Source organism: Papio anubis, chromosome 15 (genome assembly GCF_008728515.1).
Source record: "Papio anubis isolate 15944 chromosome 15, Panubis1.0, whole genome shotgun sequence".
In the NCBI taxonomy this organism is placed as follows: domain Eukaryota; kingdom Metazoa; phylum Chordata; class Mammalia; order Primates; family Cercopithecidae; genus Papio; species Papio anubis.
In genome coordinates this window covers 55,727,887-55,752,581 of record NC_044990.1, presented here as the reverse complement: position 1 = coordinate 55,752,581, position 24,695 = coordinate 55,727,887, and the positions used below count along the sequence as shown (strand labels likewise).

Below are 24,695 nucleotides of genomic sequence, written 5' to 3'. Positions count from 1 at the left end.
CCTCTTAACTCTTTGAGCCTGCAGAAGTGGCCTTCTTCTCCTAGCTAGAGGGTAGTTGCTTGAAGACTGTGCTTTCCCTCTTACCCCGAGCTCCTCCTCTCTCCCCTGCTGACTATCACCAAACCAACAACTAGGGTTAAGTCACAAGAACACCTAGTTCGGGGTGCTGGATTTGCGAAGAGAGGAAGGGACTGTACACACACACACACACACACACACGTTCCCAAACTGCATCGAGGCACCCTAAAGCACTAGCACGGACACACAAGAATACCATGGGATATTTCATAATTTTAAAGGAAACACAGCAATATCTGTCACAAACTACTAGCTCGAGGTAGTTCACAGTTTTGACATTAGCTCATGCTATATTCCTTTTGATGACGTCATATTTTTGCAGGGTTGGATTTTTAGTAGTTGTGATACAGATCAAGCACTGCACAAAAATCAGTGTGGAACAGGAAAGGAGGGTGGTGTGTTCAGTCTGATTTCAAGTTTGAGAAGTTGTTCTGTGTCTAACAGGCACACATGTCCTATTATCAAGTAATTGAAGTTGTTTGTTTGTTTGTTTTGAGACAGAGTCTCGCTCTGTCGCCCAGGCTGGAGTGCAGTGGCGCGATCTCAGCTCATTGCAACCTCTGCCTCCCGGGTTCAAGTGATTCTCCCGCCTCAGCCTCCTGAGTAGCTGGAATTACAGGCATGCGCCCCCCACACCCAGCTAATTGTTGTATTTTTACTAGAGACAGGGTTTCACCATATTGGTCAGGCTGGTCTCGAACTCCTGACCTCGCCCACCTCAGCCTCCTGAAGTGCTGGGATTACAGGCGTGAGCCACTGCGCCTGACCCAGTATTTATAGTTTTTAAGAAGGAAATAAAAATATTTTTTCTGCCAATTTATATGTGTTATTTATTTCTTCCAATTTATATGTGTTATTTTTTCAAATGTCTACTCATTTGTTAGGACATGAATTCTTATTATTTGCATCTAACTACTTAATAAACACTACTGTTTGGTATTTCTTTTGGACTGTGAGTGCATGGAAAAATTACTGATGATGGCTGTGCAGGGGCCCAATAAAAGGATTTTCATTCACCATTGCTGATCTAGCAACTGCTGCTGCTGAATATCCAGCCTGACAGCAGCAGAGACCAATCATCCTTCAAGCAGGCCAACCAGTCCTTATCCTGTGGAAAGGACTGTGATTCATTTTGATTGGATTTGAAACATATTCTGGGTCTGAATTTGTCTTTCTAGCAGGGTCTCACCCAGGACTACTGTTTGAGGGCTTGCAGGATGTTTGATCTTCCAGCACAGGGATCATTTCAGACTAAGGAACCCACTCTTATTTATTTATTTTAGTTTATTTTTTGAGATGGAGTCTCGCTCCGTTTCCCAAGCTGGAGTACAACAGCATGATCTCAGCTGACTGCAACCTCTGCCTCCCGGGTTCAAGCAATTGTCCTACCTCAGCCTCCTGAGTAGCTGGGACTATAGGCGCACATCACGACACCCGGCTAATTTTTGTGTTTTTAGTAGAGACGGGGTTTCACCATGTGGGCCAGGATGGTCTTGAACTCCTGACCTCGTGATCCGGCCACCTTGGCCTTCCAGAGTGCTGGGATTACAGGCGTGAGCCACCGCACCTGGCCGGAACCCACTTTTATAGAATAGGAGAATCATTTGTCCCATCTTGCACCAACCATCCAGAAGCTGATGATTTGATAGAGCAGTAAAACAGTCCTTTGATGGCACAACTGATGATGAGATCCTGGAGCTTGGGCATGATACCCTGCAAGGGTGAGGTGCCCATTCTCCAGTGTTCCCAGTAGGAAGAACACATGAAAGTGGGAGTGGCTCCGCATAGCATCACTCTGTGATTCACCTGGGCAGTTTCTGCTTGCCATCTCTATAGCTCTGATCGCTAGCGGTTAAAAGATCCTGGTTCTCAGAAGAGAAACATTTCCAACAGAGGGCGCTATGAGAATCTTGTTCTATTTTAAGCTACAGCTGCCCCTGGGATTTGGGGCTCCTTTTCTAAATAAAGAAGTCACCAGGGCTGGGCGCGGTGGCTCAAGCCTGCAATCCCAGCACTCTGGGAGGCCGAGACGGGTGGATCACGAGGTCAGGAGATCGAGACCATCCTGGCTAACACGGTGAAACCCCGTCTCTACTAAAAAATAGAAAAAACTAGCCGGGCGAGGTGGCGGGCGCCTGTAGTCCCAGCTACTCGGGAGGCTGCGGCAGGAGAATGGCGTGAACCCGGGAGGCGGAGCTTGCAGTGAGCTGAGATCTGGCCACTGCACTCCAGCCTGGGCGACAGAGCGTGTCACCAAAAAAAAAAAAAAAGTCACCAGGCCAGGCATGGTGGCTCACGCCTGTAATCCCAGCACTTTGGGAGGCCGAGGCGAGTGGGTCACTTAAGGTCAGGAGTTCGAAACCAGCCTGGTCAACATGGTGAGACCCTGTCTCTACTAAAAATACAGAACAATTAGCCAGGTATGGTCCCAGCTAATTGGGAGACTGAAGCAGGAGAACTGCTTGAACCTCGGATGTGGAGGTTGCAGTGAGCTGAGATCGTGCCACTGCACTCCAGCCTGGGCAACAGAGCAAGACTCCGTCTCAAAAAAAAAAAAAGTCAACATTTGGACAGAGTTAATGTCCTTGTTCATGTGGAGGAGATAGGGCTGTGTTCCACAATGGAGCATGGAGGTTTGGCACACAGGTGATCAATAGGTGTCTCTTGGTACTTCCTTGTCCAGTGTTTCTGATAAATGGACATGAGAAAGGCCCAGTGACCACCCCATGAAGTCAGTCACCTGGACCAGCAGATATACCAGCCATAGATTAAAGGAATCTAGAATGGCTAGTAGAGAAGGGTTGTCGATATCAATTTTACCATCTGTAGTGGCTGGGACTGTGGTTTGACCCACTTTCCTTCCTCTGGAAAGTTTCTCCAGGAAATGACACTCACCAGAATTCTGGAGGAACTTTTTCCATGCCTTATTTGAAGCAAGTGAATCCTAATCGTATAATAGGCAAAATACAGTGAATCCTTTAGTGTGGAACTCAGAGCCCCTGCCCAGCACTGATGTGCTCATTCCTCCACAACTGCTGGGAACGTTGGTTGGCTACAGACTCTTGCGTAGTTCCAATATGGGCATTGCCTTTGGCTGAAGAGAGCTGCCTTGCCCTAGGTGATGGATCATTCTTGAGGGCAGCCTGCATGAACTGGTTGATGGTTTTTAGTGCTACTGTAACTAGTTTTTCCTATTTTTCAGTTGTTTGATATGAATGTGTAACAACACAGTTGCTTTTGTATGTTAACCTTGTATCTCTGATCTTGTTAAGCTCATTTATTAATTTTAATGGTCTTGTAAATTCCCTGGGATGTTCTGTGTAAATAATCATATTGTCCTTCTTTCTGATCTCTAGGTTCCCTACCCCTCAGCACCTACTTTATTCAAATTAGAAAAGCCTCATTCTTCCTTGTTTTCAATCTGAGAGAAAAACAACTATAAATTAATCTTACAGTTTTTTTACTCATTAAGTATGATATTAGCTGTAGGTGTTTCAATGGTCTTTATCAATTTGAAGATATTCCCTAGTATTCCTACTTTGCTGGTAGTTTTTATTTTTTATATTTTATTTTATTTTTTGAGACAGACTGGGCTGGAGTGCAGTGGCATAATCTCGGCTCGCTGCAGCCTCTGCCTCCCAGGATCCAGCAATTCTCCTGCCTCAGCTTCCTGAGTAGCTGGGATTACAGGCACATGCCACCATGCCTGACTAATTTTTGTATTTTTAGTAGAGACGAGGTTTCACCATGTTGGCCACTCTGGTCCTGAACTCCTGACCTCAAGTGATCCACCTGCGTCAGACTCTGAAAGTGCTGGGATTATAGGCGTGAGCCATCACTCCCAGCCTGCTGATAGTTTTTCATTATAAATGTGTATTGAGTTTTGTCAAATGCTTTTCCTCCACCTGTTAAAATGATCATATAGTAAAAGAACAAAGGAAAATTGAATTACATTAATTAATTTTTGAATGTTAAATCAACTTTGCATTCCTGAGATAAAACCATCATATTTGGAATGTATTACTCAATTTGATTTGCTGATATTTTGCTAAGAATTTTCAGGTTTGTATTCATGAGGGATATTGGTCTGTAATCTTTTTTTTTTTTTCTTGGTAATTCTGTCAGGCTTTAGAATTAGTTATCCTCGTCTCATAAAGTAAGTTACATAGTAATCCTACCCTACCCAATGCTACTCAATTTTTAAAACGTTTGGGTAAGATTGTTGTTATTTCTTCCTAAATGTTTGATAGAATTCACCAGTGGCACCATCTGGTCCTGGAATTTTATTTTGGGGAAGCTTTTGACAAATTCACTTTCTTGAACAGATAGAGGGTTATTCAGATTTTCTGTTGTTATTCCTGTCAATTTTGGTAACTTTTTTTTTGGACAAATTCATTCATTTCATCTAAGTTGTTGAAGTTTTTAGCATGAAGTTATCCATAGCATTCTTTTATTATCCTTTAAGGTCTATGGGATCTATGGTAATAACTCCCTTCTTCTTTTTTTTTTTTTAAACGTCTTTTAAGAGCAATCTTAAGTTCATAGCAAAATTGAGAAGAAGGTACAGAGATTTTCCATATATCCCTTTCCCCAACTCATGCATAGCCTCATCCATATCAACATCCCCCACCAGAGTGGCATTTTTGTGGCTGTTGTTGAACCTCCACTGACACATCATAATCACCCTCAAGTCCAGAGTTTACATTAGGGTTCATTCTTGGAGTTACACATTTTTTGGGTTCAGAAAAATGTATAATGACATGTATTTATCACTGTAGTATCATACAGAATATTTTCACTGTCCTCAATATCATCTGTGCTCCACCTATTCCTGTTTCTCTGCCACTCAACCCCAGGTAATCATTTACTGTCTCCATGGTTTTGCCTTTTCCAGAATGTCATATAGTTGAAATCACACAGTATATGACCTTTTCAGATTGGTTTCCTTCACTTAGTAATGTGCATTTAGGTTCATTCTTTGTGTGTGTGTGTGGCTTGATAGCTCATTTCTTACCGCTGAATAATCCACCATCTAGATGTACCACAGTTTATTTATCTGCTCACCTACAATTTGGTGAATTTGGAGGACAATTTGGTTGCTTCCAAGTTTTGGCAATTAGGGATAAAGCTGCTATAAATATCTGTGTGCAAGTTTTTGTGTGGACATACATTTTCTTTTTTAGAAATTGACAAGTAACATTGTATGTTTTTATAATGTACAGCATGATGTTTTGATGTACATATACATTGGGGAATGGTTAAATCTAGTGGATATGTTTTCAGCTCCTTTGGGTTAATACCAAAAAGAGTGATTGTGGGATCCTGTGCTAAGAGTACGTTTAGTTTTTGTAGGAAATCACCAAACTGTCTTACAAAGTGGCTGTTTCATTTTTCATTTCCACCAGCAATAAATGAGAGTTGCATTAAATCCTCACCAACATTTGATGTTGTCTATGTTCTGGATTTTGGCCATTCTGATAGGCATGTAGTATAATTTCATTGTTGTTTTTTTTCCATTTCTCTGATGACATATGATGTGGGACATCTTTTCATATGCTTATTTGCCATCTATGTATCTTGTTCGGTGAGGTGTCTGTTAAGGTCTTTGCCCCATTTCTAATTGAGTTGTTTCTTTTCTTATTGTTAGAGTTTTGAAAGTTCTTGGTATTCTGTGAGGGTATAACTGAGGAGATGGGGAAAAAATTTCTTGGTGTTTTGGATAACAGTCCTTTATCAGATGTGTCTTTTGCAAATATTTTCTTCCAATCTGTGCCTTGCCTTCTCATTCTCTTGGCATTGTCTTTTGCAGAACAGAGGTTTTTAATTTTAATATTCAGCTTATTAATTTTTTTTAATGGATTGTACCTTGGTGTTGTATCTAAAAAGTCATCTAGGTTTTCTCCTGTGTTATTTTCTAAGAGCTTTATAGTTTTACATTTTACATATAAAGTCCGTTTTCCATTTTGAGTTAAGTTTTGTGAGGGTGTAAGGTTTGTTTGTAGATTCATTTCTTTGTAAGTGGTCCAAAGAACCAACTTTTGGCTTTCTTCATTTTCTCTATATTGATCTGTTTTCTATTTCATTGGCTTTTCCATCATCATTGTAATTTATTTCTTTCTACTTTCTTTAAGTTTACTTTGCTGTTTGTTCTAATTTCTTAAGGTGGAATGCTAGACCATTGATTTTAAATTTTTCTTCCAATATAAGTATTTAAAGCTATGAATTTTTATCTAGGCTGTGCTTTAGTTATATCCCACAAATTTTGATTGCTGTATATTTGTCATTTAGTTCAAATTATTTTCCAATTTGTTGTTTAAAATTATTATAAGTTTCAGATATGGTGTTTTCTTACATAATAGTATATTATTGTTTTTACTTTCTAATGTAAACCTTGTATGATTTTGATCTTTAACATTTATTGAGATTTGTTTTATTGCCCAGGATATGTTCTGTCTTGGAGATTGTTTCATACATGCTTGAAAAGAATGTGTTCGGTCATCTTTGGACATAAAGTTCTCTAAATGTCAGTCAAAGTTGGAAGATAAGTGTTGTTTGGATGTTTATGTTTTTATATTTAAAGTTTCTCCTCTTAGGCAACTAGTATAGAATCTTGCCCTTAAAGAAATCCACTGTCAATTTTTGCCTTTCAATTGGAGTGTTTAGATCATTAATATTTAATATGATTAATTATTTACATATTTAGCATATCAACAGTGATAGGTCTGCCACTTTATTATCTCTGTTTCTCTTTTTTTGTTCCTTTCTTCCTCCTTTTCTGCCTTCTTTTGGATTATTTTTTAGTATTTCATTTTAGTTGATCTATTGGTCTTTTCTGCAATCTCTCTCTTTATTTTTTTAGCCGTAGGGATTACAGTATGCATACCTAACTTTTTACAGGCTACTTAGGGTTATTATTATACAAATTCACCTAAAACACAGAAACATTGCAACCATACAGATCCTTTCATTCTCTCCTCCCCCACAGACCTTTATTTTATAGTTGTCATGCATACTATACCTTGCAAACCTCACCAAACAATGTTATAGTTTTTGTTGTTGACAGTCATGTGTACTTTTTAGAACTTAAAGGAAAAATCTAGTATTTTGTGTTTTCCTATATATTTATTGTTTCTATTGCTCTTTCTTCTTTCCTGAAGATACAGCATTTCCTTTCAGCCTAATGTTGACCTTAGCTTTTCTAGGAGATCAGTCTGCTGGGGATACATTCTCTTTGTTTTTCTTTGAGAATGTGTTTATTTTACTTTCATTCCTAAAGGATATTTTAGGTGGATATATAATTCTGAGTAGATGCTTGCTTCCTTGAGCACCTTAATGATGCCATTTAGCTGTCTTTTCACTTCTCTGATTTCTGGTGAAAAATCTTTGTAATGTAAACTTTATTCCCCTCTATGTAGTGTGTAATTTTTTTCTAGCTGCTTTCAAAAATTTTTTCTTTGTTTTTGGTTTTCAGCAGTTTAATTTAATGTGTGTCTAGTCATTTTCTTTGAGTTTATTCTCTTTGGAGAGTACCGTGCTTCTCAAGTCAGTAAATTTTTGGCTTTCACTGAGTTTAGAATGTTTTCTACCATTGTGTCTTTCTTCTTAACATTTCAAGAATCTAGTGGCAATTATGATAAAACTTTTGAGATTGTTTCACAGGCCTCTGACTGTTCAGTCTCCTCCTATCAAATTTTTTTCTCTGTTTTTCAGATTAGGTTATTTTTATTGATACCCATTCAGGTTCACAGACTCCTTTCTCTCATCTCCATTTTCTTATTGAGCCCAACCAGTGAACTTTGTATGTATTGTTTGTTTCACTTTTAACATTTACATTTGGTTAAATGTAAAAAAAACCTTTTCTTTCTCTGCGGAGAACCTCTTTCCATTCCATTCAGTTGTCCTTGTCTTTCCTCGATGTAGCATATTTATAGTGGTTACTTTCCAGTCATTGTTGGATAATTACAACATGTGCATCGTCTTAGGGTTGGCATCTTTTGATTGTCTCTTCCCTTGAAGTTGTTCACATTTTTCTTTTGCATTGTGAGAATTTGGAGTTGTATCTTAGACATGGTTAATGTTATATTTTGTAAGCTCTGGGGTTTGTTATAATTCCCTGGAGGATGTTGTGTTTTTTGTTGTTTAGGGGATCCCTTTCTGTGCCTTTCTCTTTTTCAGGACTTCCTGCACATTTTCCATCATATCAGTTTCTTTTCGCAGTTCCTCTGGCCAGAAAGAGTTTTAACTTGGACTTTTTGCTTCTGGGTTGTGGCCCTGTAATGCAGTGATCTCTTCCTGGCCTTCAGGCAAAGCTGTTAGTGAAAGGAGAAAAACACCAAACTGGGAAATTTACTCTTCTGTGGATCACTTTTCCAAGTTTTGACTCCCCTCTAGAATTTACTTTTATTTGTTTTTCAGAGTCCTGAAGTACTTTTTCTGTCTTTTTAAAAAATTTGCCCAAAGTAGTTGCAAACAGTGGGGAAAATAGGCCATTTTGGGGTTTATGCCAATGTACTGGAACCGGAACTGTCTTATCTGGCTTTTAAAAAAGATTTTCCTTTTTATTGATTTTTAGCAGCTTGACTGTATTGTACCTAAATATGGGGGTGTGTGTGTGTGTGTGTGTGTGTGTGTGTGTGTGTGCATCTGTGTCTTTGTGTGTGTGTGTATCCTGCTTGGTATCCACTGAGTTTCTTAGATCTGTGTGATGTTAATTTTTATTTAACTTGCAAATTTCGGTCTTTATTTCCTCAAATATTATTTCAGACTCAATTTCTTATTTCCTTCTGGGAATCCAATTATATATATATATATATTTATATATGTATATGAGATACTGTTTGATATCATATGTGTCTATAATCATATATATGACATATTTATATGACCAAATAGTAAATAACTTAGACTTTATGGGCCATAGAGTCTCTGTTGCAACTATGCAGCTCTGTTCTTTAGTTTGAAAGCAACCATAGACAATATATATAAATGGATAAGCATTGCTGTGTTCTGATATCACTTTATTTACAAAGATAGACAGGAAGCTCTTTTTGGTGTGTAGACTATATTTTGCTGACCCCTGAGTAGGTGGTAATAGTTGCTGGAGCTACATTGTGAATTCAGGGATAAAAATCAAAGAAGTGCAAAACAGAAATGTTGGAAATAACTAAAATGTAGGGAGCGGGGTGTATGAGAATGAGGAGGTGGGAGATATGACTAGAAAGATATGTTAGGACCAGGTTATTATGTTCCATGTATTGCTTTATTTGAAAATAGTATGGAACAATCATAGGGTTTTTTTGTTTGTTTGTTTTTTGTTTTCTGGTTTTTTTTTTGAGACAGAGTCTCACTCTGTTGCCAGGCTGGAGTGCAGTGGGGTGATCTTGGCTCACTGTAACCTCCGCCTCCTGAGTTCAAGAGATTCTTCTGCCTCAGCCTCCTGCGTTGCTGGGACTACAGGCACCCGCCACCACTCCCAGCTAAGTTTTGTATTTTTAGTAGAGATGGGGTTTCACCATGTTGGCCAGGATGGTCTCCATCTTTTGACCTCATGATTTGCCCGCCTCGACCTCCCAAAGTACTGAGATTACAGGCGTGAGCCACTGCGCCCGGCCAATCATAGGTTTTTAAGTAATATAATGGAAGAGTTAAACTTTCAGTTTATAAAGATAATCTCTAGTAGCATTATAGAGGATGAATGAAAAGGAGCAGATCCCCAAAGCAGGGCTACCTTTAAAGAGGCCGTTGCAGTAATTCTGACAAGTGAAAATAAATGCTGAGAAAAGAGAATGGGAATAGATGGAATAAAGTGGATTTGATGATATATTTAGCAGGTAACTAGATCTCAAGTGCAAATATAATAATGACTTTCATCTGAATAGAAAGAGAGGAAGAGCTAGTTTCTCAAGAGTCCATTCTTGGGATTCTTCTCTCTGAATTTTCTTCTTTGGTTATCTCAGGCTTATGATTTCAGATATGCATTTGATTTCCTGGTGTGTGGTTTTTAGGTAAAACCTTAAGCTATAGCCTGTATTTTGAAAAGTCTACTGCTAGGATTCTCTCAGTCCTGTTCAGATACATTATGTTCAGTATATTCAAAGTCTCCTCGTGAACATACTGTCACTCACAAACTGCCTCTTTTCCTTTAGGCCAGTGAAACCGAAGTCTCAGGTGGGTCCTTGAAGTTGGCAATAAGAAATTATAATGAACCAACACCCACTCACTATACCTCCTTTTTTCAGGAGGCAAGAAGAAGTCACATTTCAGTGGGAAAGTGAGGCAGGACATGGTAGTATTTAGAAATAGTGTTTAATAGTGCTTAAAGGGAAAGAAGGAAAGCAGCAGCTGAAGGAAGGAGACAAATAATTAATTTATCTTTTGGATTAGATACCTGTAGCAGATGTTCTTAGTGTCCTAGCCATATCCCTTTGGCATCCATTTGCATACTGCCTTCTGCAAACATCTATGACTATCTGCCTGAAAAGAAACACACTTGGCCTGTGTGCAGGGCAACTCACACATGCCAGAGAGTTAAATGCCTTCAGAAAAACTTTCCACCAGTGATGGATGGGGAGTTGGTAGATAAATACCTTTGTCTCACCTGCATTGGGATAACTGAGCCATGTTTTCTGCCGTCTACCGGAGTTCTCCACTGGATCAGGCCCTAGTTCCCCATCAGAGTAAATGGCTTCATAATATATCCTTTCTTGACTTCCTTCTTTTCCCTGTTTTACTCTTGTTTTCCCTACTGGTGGTTTTCCTGGGATCACCTCTCAAAATAACTACTGCACTTGAATTCTTGAATTGAAGTCTGCTTCTGGGGAAACCCAAACCAAGGTAGGCATTTGAATTTGGCATGGGAATAATAATAAAAATGTGTTTAGCACTTACTAAATACCAGACATAATGCTAAGTGTGTCATCATCCAGTGGGAGAGGTACTATTTTCACCCTGTTTCATGGATGAGAGAACTGAGGCACAGAGAGGTTAAAGTAACTGCCAAGATCGCAGTGCTGGTAAATGACAGAGCCTGTATTTGAACCCAAGTCGTTTGTTTCTAAATTCTGTACTCTTAACCTATCTTGACCTAGTAGACTGAAGGAAAAGGGCAGGAACAGTAAAAAAGAGAGAGAGAGAATGGGAATAATTAATAGAGTAAGGCCCTGGGGTGGAGATCATTTCAAGGTGGGTAGAAGAAAAGTAAAGGGAGTGCATTTGTAATTGTGTCTCTGTTTTATCGGTTAAGTAGATGGTTAGATTCTCTGCTCTGAGTTGATGAGTAGGGGAAGGATTTTGAAGTAGCGGGAAAGGTTCTAGATTTTCATGGTAGATGTACCTTGATAGAAAACTCAACTGGCTCTAGACCAGCAGTCTGATGATGTTCAGTAACTCCAATAGCTATTATTGTTTAGGGTTGTTATAGCTTATTGAGCAAGGTTTGTAACTAACTGGTATAGAAGTAAATATAGAACATGAGCAGATAGCTCACATTAGAAGTGGTATATGTAGTAAAGACTTAAGGGACAGGAAAAGGAAGAAAAAGGAGCCAGTAAAGAAGACTGAGAAGGAACCATCATCAGAGATAGAAGGAACACTAAAGTAGGGGTTCTAAAGCTGGTTGGTTGGACAGGGGGCAGGGATGTAAAGAAGTAGGCACTGTTTGGTAGTTATCATATGTGGGAGAATGTGAAGGATAAAGACTGAAGATGGGCAGTTGAATTGGCAACTAGAAAGTTTGCATATTGAGACGTCTCACAGACTTGCATGAGTTTGATAGTAAGGTGTTAAAAAGTTCAACACAGTGAAGCTTTTTTTTTTTTGAGACAGGGTCTCACTTTGTCATCCAGACTGGAGTGCAGTGGCATGACTGTAGCTCAGTGCAACTCTAACTCCTGAACCGAAGTGATCTTCCCTCCTCAGTCATCTGAGTAACTGAGACTACAGGCACATGCTACCATGCCTGGCTATTTTTTTTTTTTTTTTAATAGAGATGGGGTCTTGCTATGTTGCCCAGGCCAGGACTATTTTTTCTTCAAGAAATTTAGTGATGAAGAGGGATAGAGGATTATTTAAACTTTTTTTCCCTTTTGAATGGGAGAATGATAGTAGGCCTGTAAGGTTAGAAACCACAGAAAAGAGCATGAACGGTAAACAAAGAGAGGGATGTGTGGTTGAGCAAAATCTCAAGGATGGTGAATGAAATGGGATCTGGTGTATGAGAGTGAGTGCATACTTGGATAGAGTAAGGGCTGTCTCTTTTGGGATGGGGAAGGAGGAAGTTTCAGATTTGAAAAAGGTCTCAGGGACATATTTTTAGCCTTTTTATCTTTCTGTGAAGAATTCCAATTTTTTTTTCTGATCTCTTTTCTGGATCTTAAATTTTCTATTCAGCTGTGTCCTGTACACTTAAACCCACCTATGGAGTCTGTAATGTCAGTTATTTTTCATGTCTAGTTTGATTTTTTTTTCAAATGTGCTCAGTTGTTCCCCATCCCCTGCAGATATTTTAGCGGTAGTCTTTTATTTCTTTAAATTTGATGAACATATTCTTGTTACAGTCTTTCAGAAAATCCCACCATCTGAAGTCTATTTGGGTATCTCTCTGTTGCCTTGTTCTGCTGTTCTCACTCAGGGTGCCTTGTATCTCTGTGTGCCTAGTTATTTGCTTGCTCTCATTCCTTTTGTAGTTCTCTGAGGCCTGGGATGAATAGATTGTCATTCATGCTATCATTAGAAAGTATTACAGTTTTACAATTGCTTCAAGGCTTGAGTTTCCCTGGCCTACCTAGGCTGTGTTTACTTAGAGTACAAATATGCATGAGGCTGAGTCTATAGCCACAACTTTTCAGAGACTTCTCCCCTCACTCATGCTCCCCTCCACGTTCCCCTACCCTCTTTTTTCTTCTGCTGCTCTGCCCATTGCCAAGGTAGCTTGCTTTATAGTCCTCCTCCCACGTGAAGATTTCTGAATAAGATCAAGAGACTGAAGCTATGTATAAGACATCTATTTGCATCTTTCCCCTAAATCAAGTTGAACTGTTAAAAATCTCTTTCTTATTACTAATTAGCAGGCTAGGTTAAGTAAATAAAAGTTTTCTACTTAGTAGTGAGACAGCTATTCCTCCCTAATTTATTCATTGATGCTTGAACATAAAGGGAGTATCATTACATTAATTACACAGAATGAGTCTGGCTTCTGTGGAAAAGTTTCAGTTTACATAAGGTGCTTCATAGATCGATTTTTAAAAGTTAGTCTTGTATCCAGTGACCTTGATAATTCACTTGTTAATTCTTTATTTGTGGATTATTTTGTATTTTCTATAAATATAATTATCTGCAAATAAAAAAATGCTTTACTTTTAATTTTTAACTATTACGACTTTTAGTTCATTTGCATCACTTACTGACCTTCAATATTGTGTTAACAGAAGTGGTGATAGTACAAATCCTTGCATTTCCCCCCCCCTGCTTAAGTGGAAATACTTAATTTTTCAACATTCAGTATAATTGAATACACTGTTAAAAGTAGGTTTTTTGTAGGTAATCTTATTAGATTAAGTAAAATCTGTTCCTGGTTCATCGAGGAGTTTCATCACTAGTGGTTGTTGAGTTTTAAAAATACTTTTCCTGTTTCTGTTGAAGTAATCATATGTTTTGTTTCTTTTGTTATCTTATTATATTGAATTATGTTGATTATGTATGTATTCTTTCCATATGTTGTTAGACAAAATTATTTGTAGGTAAATGACTCTCTTTTTTAAAAATAAAAGGGGTAATTCACATACCATAAATTCACCCTTTTAAAGTGTACAACTTACTGCTTTCCAGTATATTCTCAAAGTCATAGAACTAAACATTTTTGTCACTCCATAAATCCCAAAGCTATTAGCAGGCAGTTTCTATTCTCCTTTCTATCAGTTTCTGGCAACTACTACTTCCTGTTTTTATGAATTTGCCTGACTAGACATTACATATAAATGGAATTATACAATTTATCACCTTTTGTTGCTGTTGTTTCTTTCACTTAGCATAATGTTTTCAAGGTTCATCCACCTTGTAGCATGAGTCAGTACTTCAGTTCTTTTTTTTATGGGTAAACAACATTCTCTTATATGGAAGTTCTACACTTTATACATTCATTAGTTGGTGAGCATTTGGGTCGTTTCTACTTTTTGGCTGTGCAGTATTTTTGCTTCTATATTCATAGGAGATACTGGTCTGAAACTTGTATTTTGAAATGTTCTCTTCAAATTTTGATATCAGAGTTATGCTTGTCTTATGAGTTGGGAAATGTTTCTTCTTTTTATATTGTCTGAAAGAGTCTAAGGTTGATAATGTTTGAAAGAACTACTAGTGAATTTTTAAAGTATTTGGAAGAATTCACCAACAAAGCCATCCAAGTCTAGCGTTTTCTTTGTGGACAGGTTTTGATTAGGGATTCAGTTTTTTTTTCCAGTATATAGAAGGCTATTCAGACATTACATTTTTTCCCTTGTTTAATGTTGAGAAGTTATATTTTTTCGAGGAATTTATCCATTTTATTTGTCAAATTTATAGGCAGCATCTGTAGTGATGCCTCCTTTCTTATTTCTCATATTGATAATTTGTGCTTTTACTTTTTTCCTGACCATTTTTGCTCTAGGTTTATATTTATTTCATTTTATTTAAAAATATTTGTTATATATTTAATTCACAAATAATTGTGCATATACATGGGGTACAATATATTTTGATACATGTTTACAGTGTGTAATGATCAAATCAAGATAATTAGCATATTTATCACCTCACACATTTACCATATTGTCATTTCTTTGTCATGAGACCATTCAGAATCCTGTCTTCTAGCTGTTTGAAGTTGTATGATACATTGTTGTTTATGATGGTCACCCTGTGATGCTATATAACACTCAAACTTACTCCTAACTTTCTAGGTCTGATTTTGCATCTATTAGCCAACCTCTGGCTACTCTTCAAAAACTCTTCTGCTCTCTACTTTTATGAGATCAACTATTTTAGCTTCCGCATATGAGTAAAAACATGCCATATTCATCTTTCTTTGTCTGGCTTCTTTAACTTAAGATAATGTCCTCCAAGCTCATCCACATTGCTGCAAATGACAGAATTTTACTCTTTTTTCAATCACTAAATAGTATTTCATTGTGTATATATATCACATTTTCTTTATCCATTCATCTGCTTGTGGAAACATAGGTCGATTCCACATCTTGGCTATTGTGAATAGTGTAGCAGGGAAAATGGGAATTCTGATATCTTTTCAACATACAGATTTTTTTCCTTTGTATATATACCCAGTAGTGGAATTGCTGGATCATATGGTAGTTCTGTTTTTAGTTTTTTCAGGAGCCTCCATTTTGTTTTCCACAATGGTTGTACTAATTTACATTCCCATCAACAGTGTATGAGTTCTACTTTCTCCACATCTTCAACAACATTTATTTTTTGTCTTTTTGTTACGTATACTAATCTTTTTAGAGAACCAATTTTTGGCTCTTGATAATCTCTATTGAATGTCTGCTTTCCATTTCATTGGTATCCACTCTTATTTTTATTTCCTTTCTAGTACATATTTTGCATTTAATTTGTGGTTTTCTTTTTAGCTTCTTGAGTTGTGAGTCTAGGTAATTTACTTTCAGTGTTTTTTTTCAATATATGCATTTATGTGTATGCAAAAAGCTATGCATTTTGTGGAAGTACTGCTTTAGCATTCTACCAATTTTGTTATGCCATATTGCATTTTCATTTTATGGAAAACACTTTCTGATTTCCATTGTGACTAGTTCTTTGACCCATAGTTTATTTGTGAGTCTTGTTTTTTTGATTGCCAAGCATTTGGGAATTTCTTCGTGTTTTTCTTTTTTTTTTTAATTTCTGGTTTAATTTTTCCATGACCAGAGAATTACCTTATGATTCAGTCCTTGGAAATTAGTTTAGACTTGGTCTGTGGTCCAGCATATTATCTGTTTTGGTAAATGTTCTATATGCACTTGAAAAGAATATGCATTCTACTGTTGTTGGATATGTTTCTATATATATGCCAATTAAGTCAGGTTGATTAATCATGGTTTGTTTGTTGGTTTGTTTTGAGACGGAGTCTTGCTCTGTCGCCCAGGCTGGAGGACAGTGGTGTGATCTTGGTGCACTGCAACTGCCACCTCCCGGGTTCAAGCGATTCTCCTGCCTCAGCCTCCTGAGTAGCTGAGACTACAGGTGCCTGCCACCACGCCTGGCTAATTTTTGTATTTTTAGTAGAGATAGGATTTCACCATGTTGGTCAGGCTGATCTTGAACACCTGACCTTGTGATCCACCTGCCTTGGCCTCCCAAAGTGCTGTGATTACAGGCGTGAGCCACCGCACCCAGCCGATTAATCATGTTTTCAAATTTTTCTATGTCAGTGCTGTTTTGGTCTGTACTTGTTCTGTCAGTTACAGAGAGGTATGTTAAAATCTGCTCTTTCAATTGTGGATTTGTATTTTCTCATTTTACTTCTGTCAATTTTGCTTTATATATTTTGAAGCTGTGTTACTGGATGCATTCAAATTTAGGATTGTTATGATTTCCTAATGATTTGACCCTTTTGCCATTTAGAAATGCTCTTCTCATTTCTTATAATACTGTTGTCTTAAAAATTACTTTGTGAAATATTAAAATAGCCACACCAACTTTTTTTGGGACACTGGTGGGTGTGCTTGTGATACATCTTTTTCTATCCTTTTAGCATGTATCCTTTAGTTTAAAATTATGATATTACAGTTATTAAAGGAAGACTTTCCTTCAGTATTTCTTGTAATATTGGTCTCTTGACAGTGAATTATGCCAACTTTCATGGATCTAAAAACATCTTTATTTTTGTCTTCATTCTTAAAGGATACTTTTAGAATCCTTTATGTGAATTATGTCAGCTTTCATGGATTTAAAAACATCTTTATTTTTGTCTTCATTCTTAAAAGATACATTCTTAAAGGTTATATGATTCCAGATTGCTTCCCCCAACCTCTAACCCCCATCCCTCCAGTCCACCACCTCCCCTCCCCACCCCCCAGCACTTTTCAACACAAAGAATGGAAACTATCAATTTTATTGTTCCTTTAAGTGTATCTCTTCTCTGGCTGCTGTGAAGGTTTTCTCTTTATGCTTTGCTTTTAGCAGTATGACCATGTTGTGCCTAGGTATGCTTTTCTTTGCATTTTCCTGCTTCAAGTTCCCTGAGTTTCTTGAATCTCTCAGTTGATTTCTTTCTTCACTTTTGGGAAATTGTCAGTAATTATCTTGTCATGTATTGCTTTTGTTCCATTCTTTTTTCTCTCTTTCTGGGATTCCAATTATATGAATATGAGACCATTTGACTGTGTCCCACATGTCTCATTCTCTGTTTTGTTTATCCCATTTTTGTTTTTGTGATTGAATTTATTTATTTATTTTTGGCCTGTTTGCAAGTCTGTGAAACCTGTTTTCCTATAATTTACTCTGCTCTTAAAATCATATGAGACGTTCTTAATTTCAGATGTTTGTTTTTCAGTTTCAGAATGTCCGCTTGGTTCTTTTTTTTATAAATTATGTTGAAAATTGCCAATTCCATTATTTTACACACTTTGTTAATCTCTGCTTCTCAGGTACTTGCCTCCTAATGTTAATATCTGGGTTTTCTGTGAGTCTGATTTTCTGGTTTTCTCTTGATTATGTGTCTGCCACATATTTTACTTCTTTTGATGTCTCTTAATGTGTTTACTTAGTGTCCCCAAACTAGAGTAACGCTGTGTATGAATGAACAGGATTTTCTTTCAGATGATGTGTTTTCTCCCAGAGAGGTTTGCTCTTTGCTGTGTCAGACAGATAGAATGAAGAGTTTGATTATCTCAATCCAGTGAGGGATTACAGAGACCGCTCCCTCCATCTACTAGGAATCTGTCTTCTTACAGAAGTTTTCTCTTCCCTTTTTACTCAGTCTCTCTCTCTCTCTCTTTTTTTTTTTTTTTTTTTTTGAGATGGAATCTTGCTCTGTAGCCCCGGCTGGAGTGCAGTGGTGCAATCTCGGCTCTTGGCTCACCACAACCTCTGCCTTCCAGGTTCAAGCGATTCTCCTGCCTCAGCCTCCTGAGTTGCTGGGATTACAGGCGTGCACCACCACAACCAGCTAATTTTTTTGCATTTTTAGTAGAGACGGGGTTTCACCATGTTGACCAGGCTGGTCTTGAACTCCTGACCTCAAGTAATCTGCCTGCCTTAGCCTCCCAAAGTGTTGGGATTACAGGCGTGAGCCACCACGCCCAGCCTTGACCCAGCCTCTCTATCATCCTTCAGTGCTCCATTTCTGAGGAGATATACCACTGGGAAAGCTGTTTATGTATCTGGAGCTTTTCTAGATTCTAGTCTGTCATTTCACCCCACGTGGACATCTAAAGCACTACTAGTCTCCTGTTTCCTTTATTAGAGTTCCTCTGCGTAAGCCAAACTCAGTCCTTACTCATGCCCAAACTCTGCAATTACCCACATGGAAGAACAAGCCAGCGGTCTCAGCTGTCTTGGAAGTGCTCTTCCACCTCTGGATTGTTCGTTCTTTTAGTCCTCATTGCTTCCACAGCTTTCTTGTGTTGGTTAGTCTAGCCTTTGAAGCAGGCGCATTGGCCTGCCTCCTATCTAATCACTTACTTTAGGGAAGTGGAAGTCCAAAGTTTATCTTTATAAAAAGAAAAGGCAGATAATTTTAGGCGTGCTTATTTTTATAAGCGTGGTGATGTTTTGAATAGTTTTATCTGTGCTGCATACTCATAGCTATAAAGCATTTTTTTCCTTTCTGATATGGGCGTGTTTATCAAAATATGCCCCAGATCTGGGGTGAGCAAACAATGACCCACAGACCAATGAGGCCCAATTCTTGTTTTTATGTAGCCTGTGAGCTAAAAATGGTTTTTACATTTTTAAAAGGTTGAAATGAAAATAAAAAAGGAAGAGAATGTTTTGTGAGCATTTTGTGAAATTCGGAAGTTTTATTGTAATATATGCACACTCCTGTCTTTATGTGCTGCCAATGGCTGCTTTCATGCTGTAACCATTGAGTAGTTGCAGCAGAGATCTTGTGACTCACAAAGTGTAAAATATTTGCTATCTGGCCCTTTGCAGAAAATAATTTCCCTATTCCTGCTTTAGAGCACAGCCTCAGGAATTTTTTATTTCTTTTTACTAAGGGAAATTAAGCAAAAGATTGAAACCATTTTATTTCAGAAGTTCTGTAAATTTGGATTTATTAAAATCTTAGCATTTTACCGGATTTAGAAGGAACCTCAGTCTCCTTCATCTCTTTATTTTGCAAATGAAGAAGCAGATTTGAGTGAAAGAGGTTTTAAAATTATGACTCTATTTTTGGTATAAAGTATACTCAGTAATAAGCTGATAGAGAAACTGTTGATCTATATCACTGAACAATTTGCAAAATTCGTTTGTTCTTATATTGCAGAAGTATTTGGTTTCTCTTAAACAGCGTAGCTCTTAAGAAAATCTTTTTGGAATTTTTAAAGTAAATATTTTAAAATAAATATTTAAGGCATGTTAATAGCCTTTCCCTTTTATTGTCAACCACAATTCTTTCAAATCTCATGGATATGAAGTTATTTTTGTGAGAAGACTAAAAGTCTTACAGGACCAATTCCAGACATTCTTCATTAAGCTTCGATTGATTTAGAATATCAAGCCCTAAATCATCAGAAATTTCAAGGGAAATTGTAAATGTGTAAGACTGGTTTTTAGAGTTTCTCTTTTATATTTCTGTCCTCAGATATTGTGAAAGGTTTAAGCTTAGTTCTCAAATATAGAGATATAGTGGTGTGTTATATTACTAGCAAATGGCATTTTTAAATTTTCCAATGTTGAATACAAATTTCATTTGTATAATTTTCAACTTATTACTGGCTCTTTTAGAAAACCTCTACCTCTACCTCTACCTCTACAAACCAAATCAGCAGTAACAAAAAAAAAAAAAAAAAACACAGTAAAAGTAATTTATAATTAATTTGGGAATAGCTAATTCTTGGATGGTCTGTACTTAAGAATTGATGGGTTCAGATTCATTAGAATTGTTACAACCAATTAAATGCCATCATGCATAGAAAGAAGTATTTTAGAAATGTACGTAAAGTCATTTGAACTTTAAAGAAGTTCCATTAGATAAAACAGACACAAAAATTGGTCTCTAATTGAGAAAATTTAAGTCAGTTATAACTAGTCTTTAGGAAATCTATCTGAATTTGGATTTATATATTCTACTTCTCTGAAAATTGGTTTGGGATAAATTTTGATGCTTTTATAAGTTATATAGAAGGGGCTAACCTCTTAGTAGTTATGTATTCCTGTGGCTCAAATACCTGATTTCACTTAGGTAATCTTTAATATAAAGAAAAGTTGGTTTCCTAAATAGTATGAAGAATACTTATTGTGTTTTATTTGTTTATTTGTTCATCTGATATTTATTGGCCATCCATGATGTTTCACATTGATGCAGGTGCTGAAAGTACACAGTTGAAATAGACATTCGTCATGCCCTCATAATGCTAGTAGTTTAGTAGATTCTATAAGCAGGTATATGCATTTATGTTTAGCATTTGGCACTGTTAATCTTTCTCTTTCTCTTTACTTTTATGGCATACTATCTTGTGAAAATCTCATCCACATACATAGTTTCCATGACCTCCTTTGTACTGAAGTCTGTGCAAAATAATCCCATGGATAGCTCCTTAGTGGGCCTTTCTGGCTAGATACGCTTTAAATGCACTCATGTATCCATACCATAGATGTAGATACCTTATTTTAATCTCTGAGTAAGGTATGTAGCTGTAGCTCTCAACTTCCTCATTTATCTTCTTCCTCACTCTTTCTCTTATACTTTCTCTTTCTCTTAAAATACTTGTTGAGTACTATATCCCAGGAACTTTTCTGGACACAGGCTAGAGTAGTGAACAAGAAAGACAGAGCCTCTGCACTGTTGGAGCTTATAGCTTGGCGAGGAAACAATACATTAAACAGTTCCATACATAATTACAGTTATTGACTATACAATGAAACATAAGTATACGATGAACTGAGAGTGTATATTAGGGAAACTCATCCAGTGTGGGGAGTTAGACTTAAGTGACACTTATGCTGAGACCTCGAAGATAAGTAGTGGTTAGCAGGAGAAGATGTGGTAGAGAATTTCAGGAAGAGGGAAAACCTTTGTGAAAGTTGTGATGAAGCTTAACAGGTTCAGACAACTGAAAGAATATCCTTCTTGCTGGAGTATGATGAACCAGGTGGAAAAGAATGCAAAATGAGGCAGGATAGATGGGTGGAGGTCAGTTATTGGAAGAGGATCTTTTAAACGATGTTGGTGCTTTTGGATTTTATCTTAAGAGAATTGAGAAGATACTGATTTTTAAGCTGGGGAATTATCCACTCAGGTTTGTGTCTTTAAAAGTTCAGTTAGGTTCCTATGTGAAGAATGGATTGAAGGGTATGGATGTGCAGAAATGAGTTAAGCTTTTGCAGTGGTCCAGGTAAGAGGTGGTGGTAACCTAGCTTATTAGCATTGCAGCAGTAAAGATGGTGTGGACAGATTCAAGAACTGTTCATGAGATATAATTGACCAGATTTTGTGATTATTTTGATTTCAAGAGTGAAACTGAAGGAAATGTCAAGGGTAACGTTTTCATCTGCCTGTTACTCTTATCTATTTGTTGACATTTTGGTATTTTGAAGTTAAACATCTTCAAAATCAAATCCATTACTTTTTTTCCAGCAGACTAACTCTTCCTTCTGACTTCTCAATTTTTATGAATGACATTGTCTACCTCCAGGTGACCTAGGCTTAAAACTTCTATTTTGTCACTGCTGTCACTAAATTAGTTACCAAATCTTAAGGACTTGACCTCTTCAGCATCTGGAACAACCTCCTCCCCTTTGCTCTCCCCTGATTCCCTCTTTGATCACCAAACTGTGCTTTCCATTCAAGTCTCTGAGCTCCTTGAGGACAAGAACTGTCTTTTTCATTTTGTGTCTTTACTACCTAGTATCTCAGCATAGTGAATATAAAACATATTAAGTGAAATGAAAATAAAATGTTTTCCTTGCTTCTTGTTTCTTGCACCATAATTCTTATTCTTTATCACGTATTTTTTTTCTGTTTCTCAAAGTTATTCAGGGGCTTCCTTATGCTTAAAGAATAATTTGGTCTTAGGGCCATGAGATAATGAATGTATCCAGATTGGTTGCTGGATACATAAAGTATATGAGTTGGGAATTTTGCTATAGTAGTTTAGTAAAAAGTGGCTTTTAAGTCTCTCTGCACTATAGCCCTCACTACCAAAAAGAGCAGATTTTTTTCTTGGAAACATTACTGATATTTGTAAACATCCCCACTATGGATAAAGTGTAAAATACTTCATTTAATGCCTTTTTAATGTTTTAAGTTTATATATGTTTTTGCAGAATTCAAATTTTTATTATCATTTAATGTATATTGCTTAGCTGCTCCATGTTATCTTTTCAATAGCTACTTTATATGTTAGTATCTTATATGTGTATGTAAAGTATATTGTTTCACATAAAGAAAGTTTGCAAGAAAAAGATCCAAATTTCTCTTTTGGAAATTCGCATTTTTGATAGCTTTGTATGTCCTAATATGAACATTCATATTTTTTTTTCCATTTTTCTTTTAATTTTTAGGAATAAGAAAATATTAAATAAGAAGAAATTGAAAAGAAAACAGAAGAGCAAATCAAAAGTGAAGACAAGAAGCAAGGTAAAGCTGTTGGTAATTTATAAGGAATAGGACTGTTTCATATGGTGATTTGAATAAAAATGCCAAGATTTAAAAATATAAGTATAATTAGCAAACCATTTTGTTTGTATGTGCTGAAGTAATTTTGTAAAAGCCCTTTATGATTTGGTTCCTCTTTTAGTTTCATCTTTCTTTTGGGTGTTTCTTTTCTTTCTTGCTTTTTTTTTTTTTTTTTTTTTTTTTTAAACAAGGTCTTTTCTGTCACCCAGGCTGGAGTGCAGTAGTTTCCTGGGCTCAAGTGATCCTTCTGTCTCAGCCTCCTGAGTAGCTGGGACTACAAGTAAATGTCACCACACCCAGCTAATTGTTAAATTTTTTGTAGAGACAGGATCTCATGGTATTGGCCAGGCTTGTCTCGAACTCATGGGCTCAAGCAATTCTCTCTCCTCAGCCTCCCGAAGTACTGGGATTGCTGGCGTGAGCCACTGTGCCCAGCCTATTTTTGGGGGGTTTCTTGACCAGTAGCCTGGAAGTTAATATCTGAATGTTGAAAATTATTTATTATTTATTCTTAATATCTTTGATCAGTCCTTTGGGGGAACATATCCACTTCTGTTCTCTTTTTTCAATCTGACTACAGGTACTAGAAACTTAAGTAAAATTAGCTTGTAAACCGGGACTTGGGTTTGGGTTTGTCATATGCCTTTCTTGACAGAAATTAGGGAAACTTGGTGTGTCCATATTGTTCTGAGCCTCTTTTGACTGTTGATAGCTGTACAAAAGAAAAGGCAATATGGAATATTTGAATTAGGTGAGAGCTTAGAAACCAAGAATCTATTTTCACATAATGCAGAGATCTCTATAAAATCCATCTTTTTAATACTAAACGTTTTCAGTGACCAGAGCACTTTATATAATAGTCTCTTTTCTATTGAACATCTAGACAGAAGGAAGAGGAGAGTCATAACTGTGATTCCTGAGCAGCTTCACTTTGAGTTAAAGAAACAATAGATTTGCTGGGCCTGTATATCAACTGTAGAGGCAATTGTTTCCTACACTTTTAAGTTAGTGTTCTTGCTATTGTAACTGAGAGAAATCTACTTCAAAGTAGCAAACCCAAAATAAAATGAAAGGTTGGGGGATGGTATTTATTTGGTGGCTCTATCTTGAGACACAGCTGGATCCAGGGATGAAATAATATCATCAGCCAGCCACAGTGTCTCATGCCTGTAATCCCAGCACTTTGGGAGGCCGAGGCTGGCAGATTATGAGGTCAAGAGGTTGAGACCATCCTGGCCAACATGGTGAAACCTTGTCTCTACGAAAAATACAAAAATTTGCTGGACGTGGTGGCATGTGCCTGTAGTCCCATCTACCTAGGAGGCTGAGGCAGGAGAATCGCTTGAAACTGGGTGGCGGAGGTTGCAGTGAGTTGAGAACGCACCACTGCACTCCAGCATGGTGACAGAGTAAGACTCTGTCTCAAAATAAATAAATAAAATCATCGAACCCGTATTTTCAGCTCTTACTTCTGCCTTCCTCTGTGTGTGGACTTATTACCTGTGACTGAGGACTGAGGCTGCCAGCAGCTCCAACTCCATTTGCTCTGAGCAAGAGGCAATCTGTTCTACTAGTCATAGCAGAAAGTCTTGGGTAGGATTTTCGGTTTACCTGCATCATTTGCTTTGACCACGGAGACATGGGATACTTTGGTTAGACTGAGTTGTATTTTTAACCCGGAGATGGGCAGTGGGTGGGCACCCTGGTGTATAGGCCACATGGAATGAGGGAGGAATAGTTACCCTAAGGGAAGTGTTGCTGGGCGGGCAGAAAAATAATGTCTGTTCAC

General features: G+C 37.3%; 1 protein-coding gene across 18 annotated transcripts in view; it reads left to right on the top strand.

Moving 5' to 3' along the window:
* Nucleotides 1-24,695, top strand: part of MYCBP2 (MYC binding protein 2) — a 283,622-nt gene that overhangs the window by 7,719 nt on the left and 251,208 nt on the right. For all 18 annotated transcript variants that reach the window (XM_021929688.2, XM_021929697.2, XM_021929696.2 and 15 more), the window contains exon 2: nucleotides 22,792-22,867. In XM_021929688.2, the coding sequence (XP_021785380.2) occupies nucleotides 22,792-22,867 (76 nt within the window). The remainder of the gene's footprint in view (nucleotides 1-22,791; nucleotides 22,868-24,695) is intronic.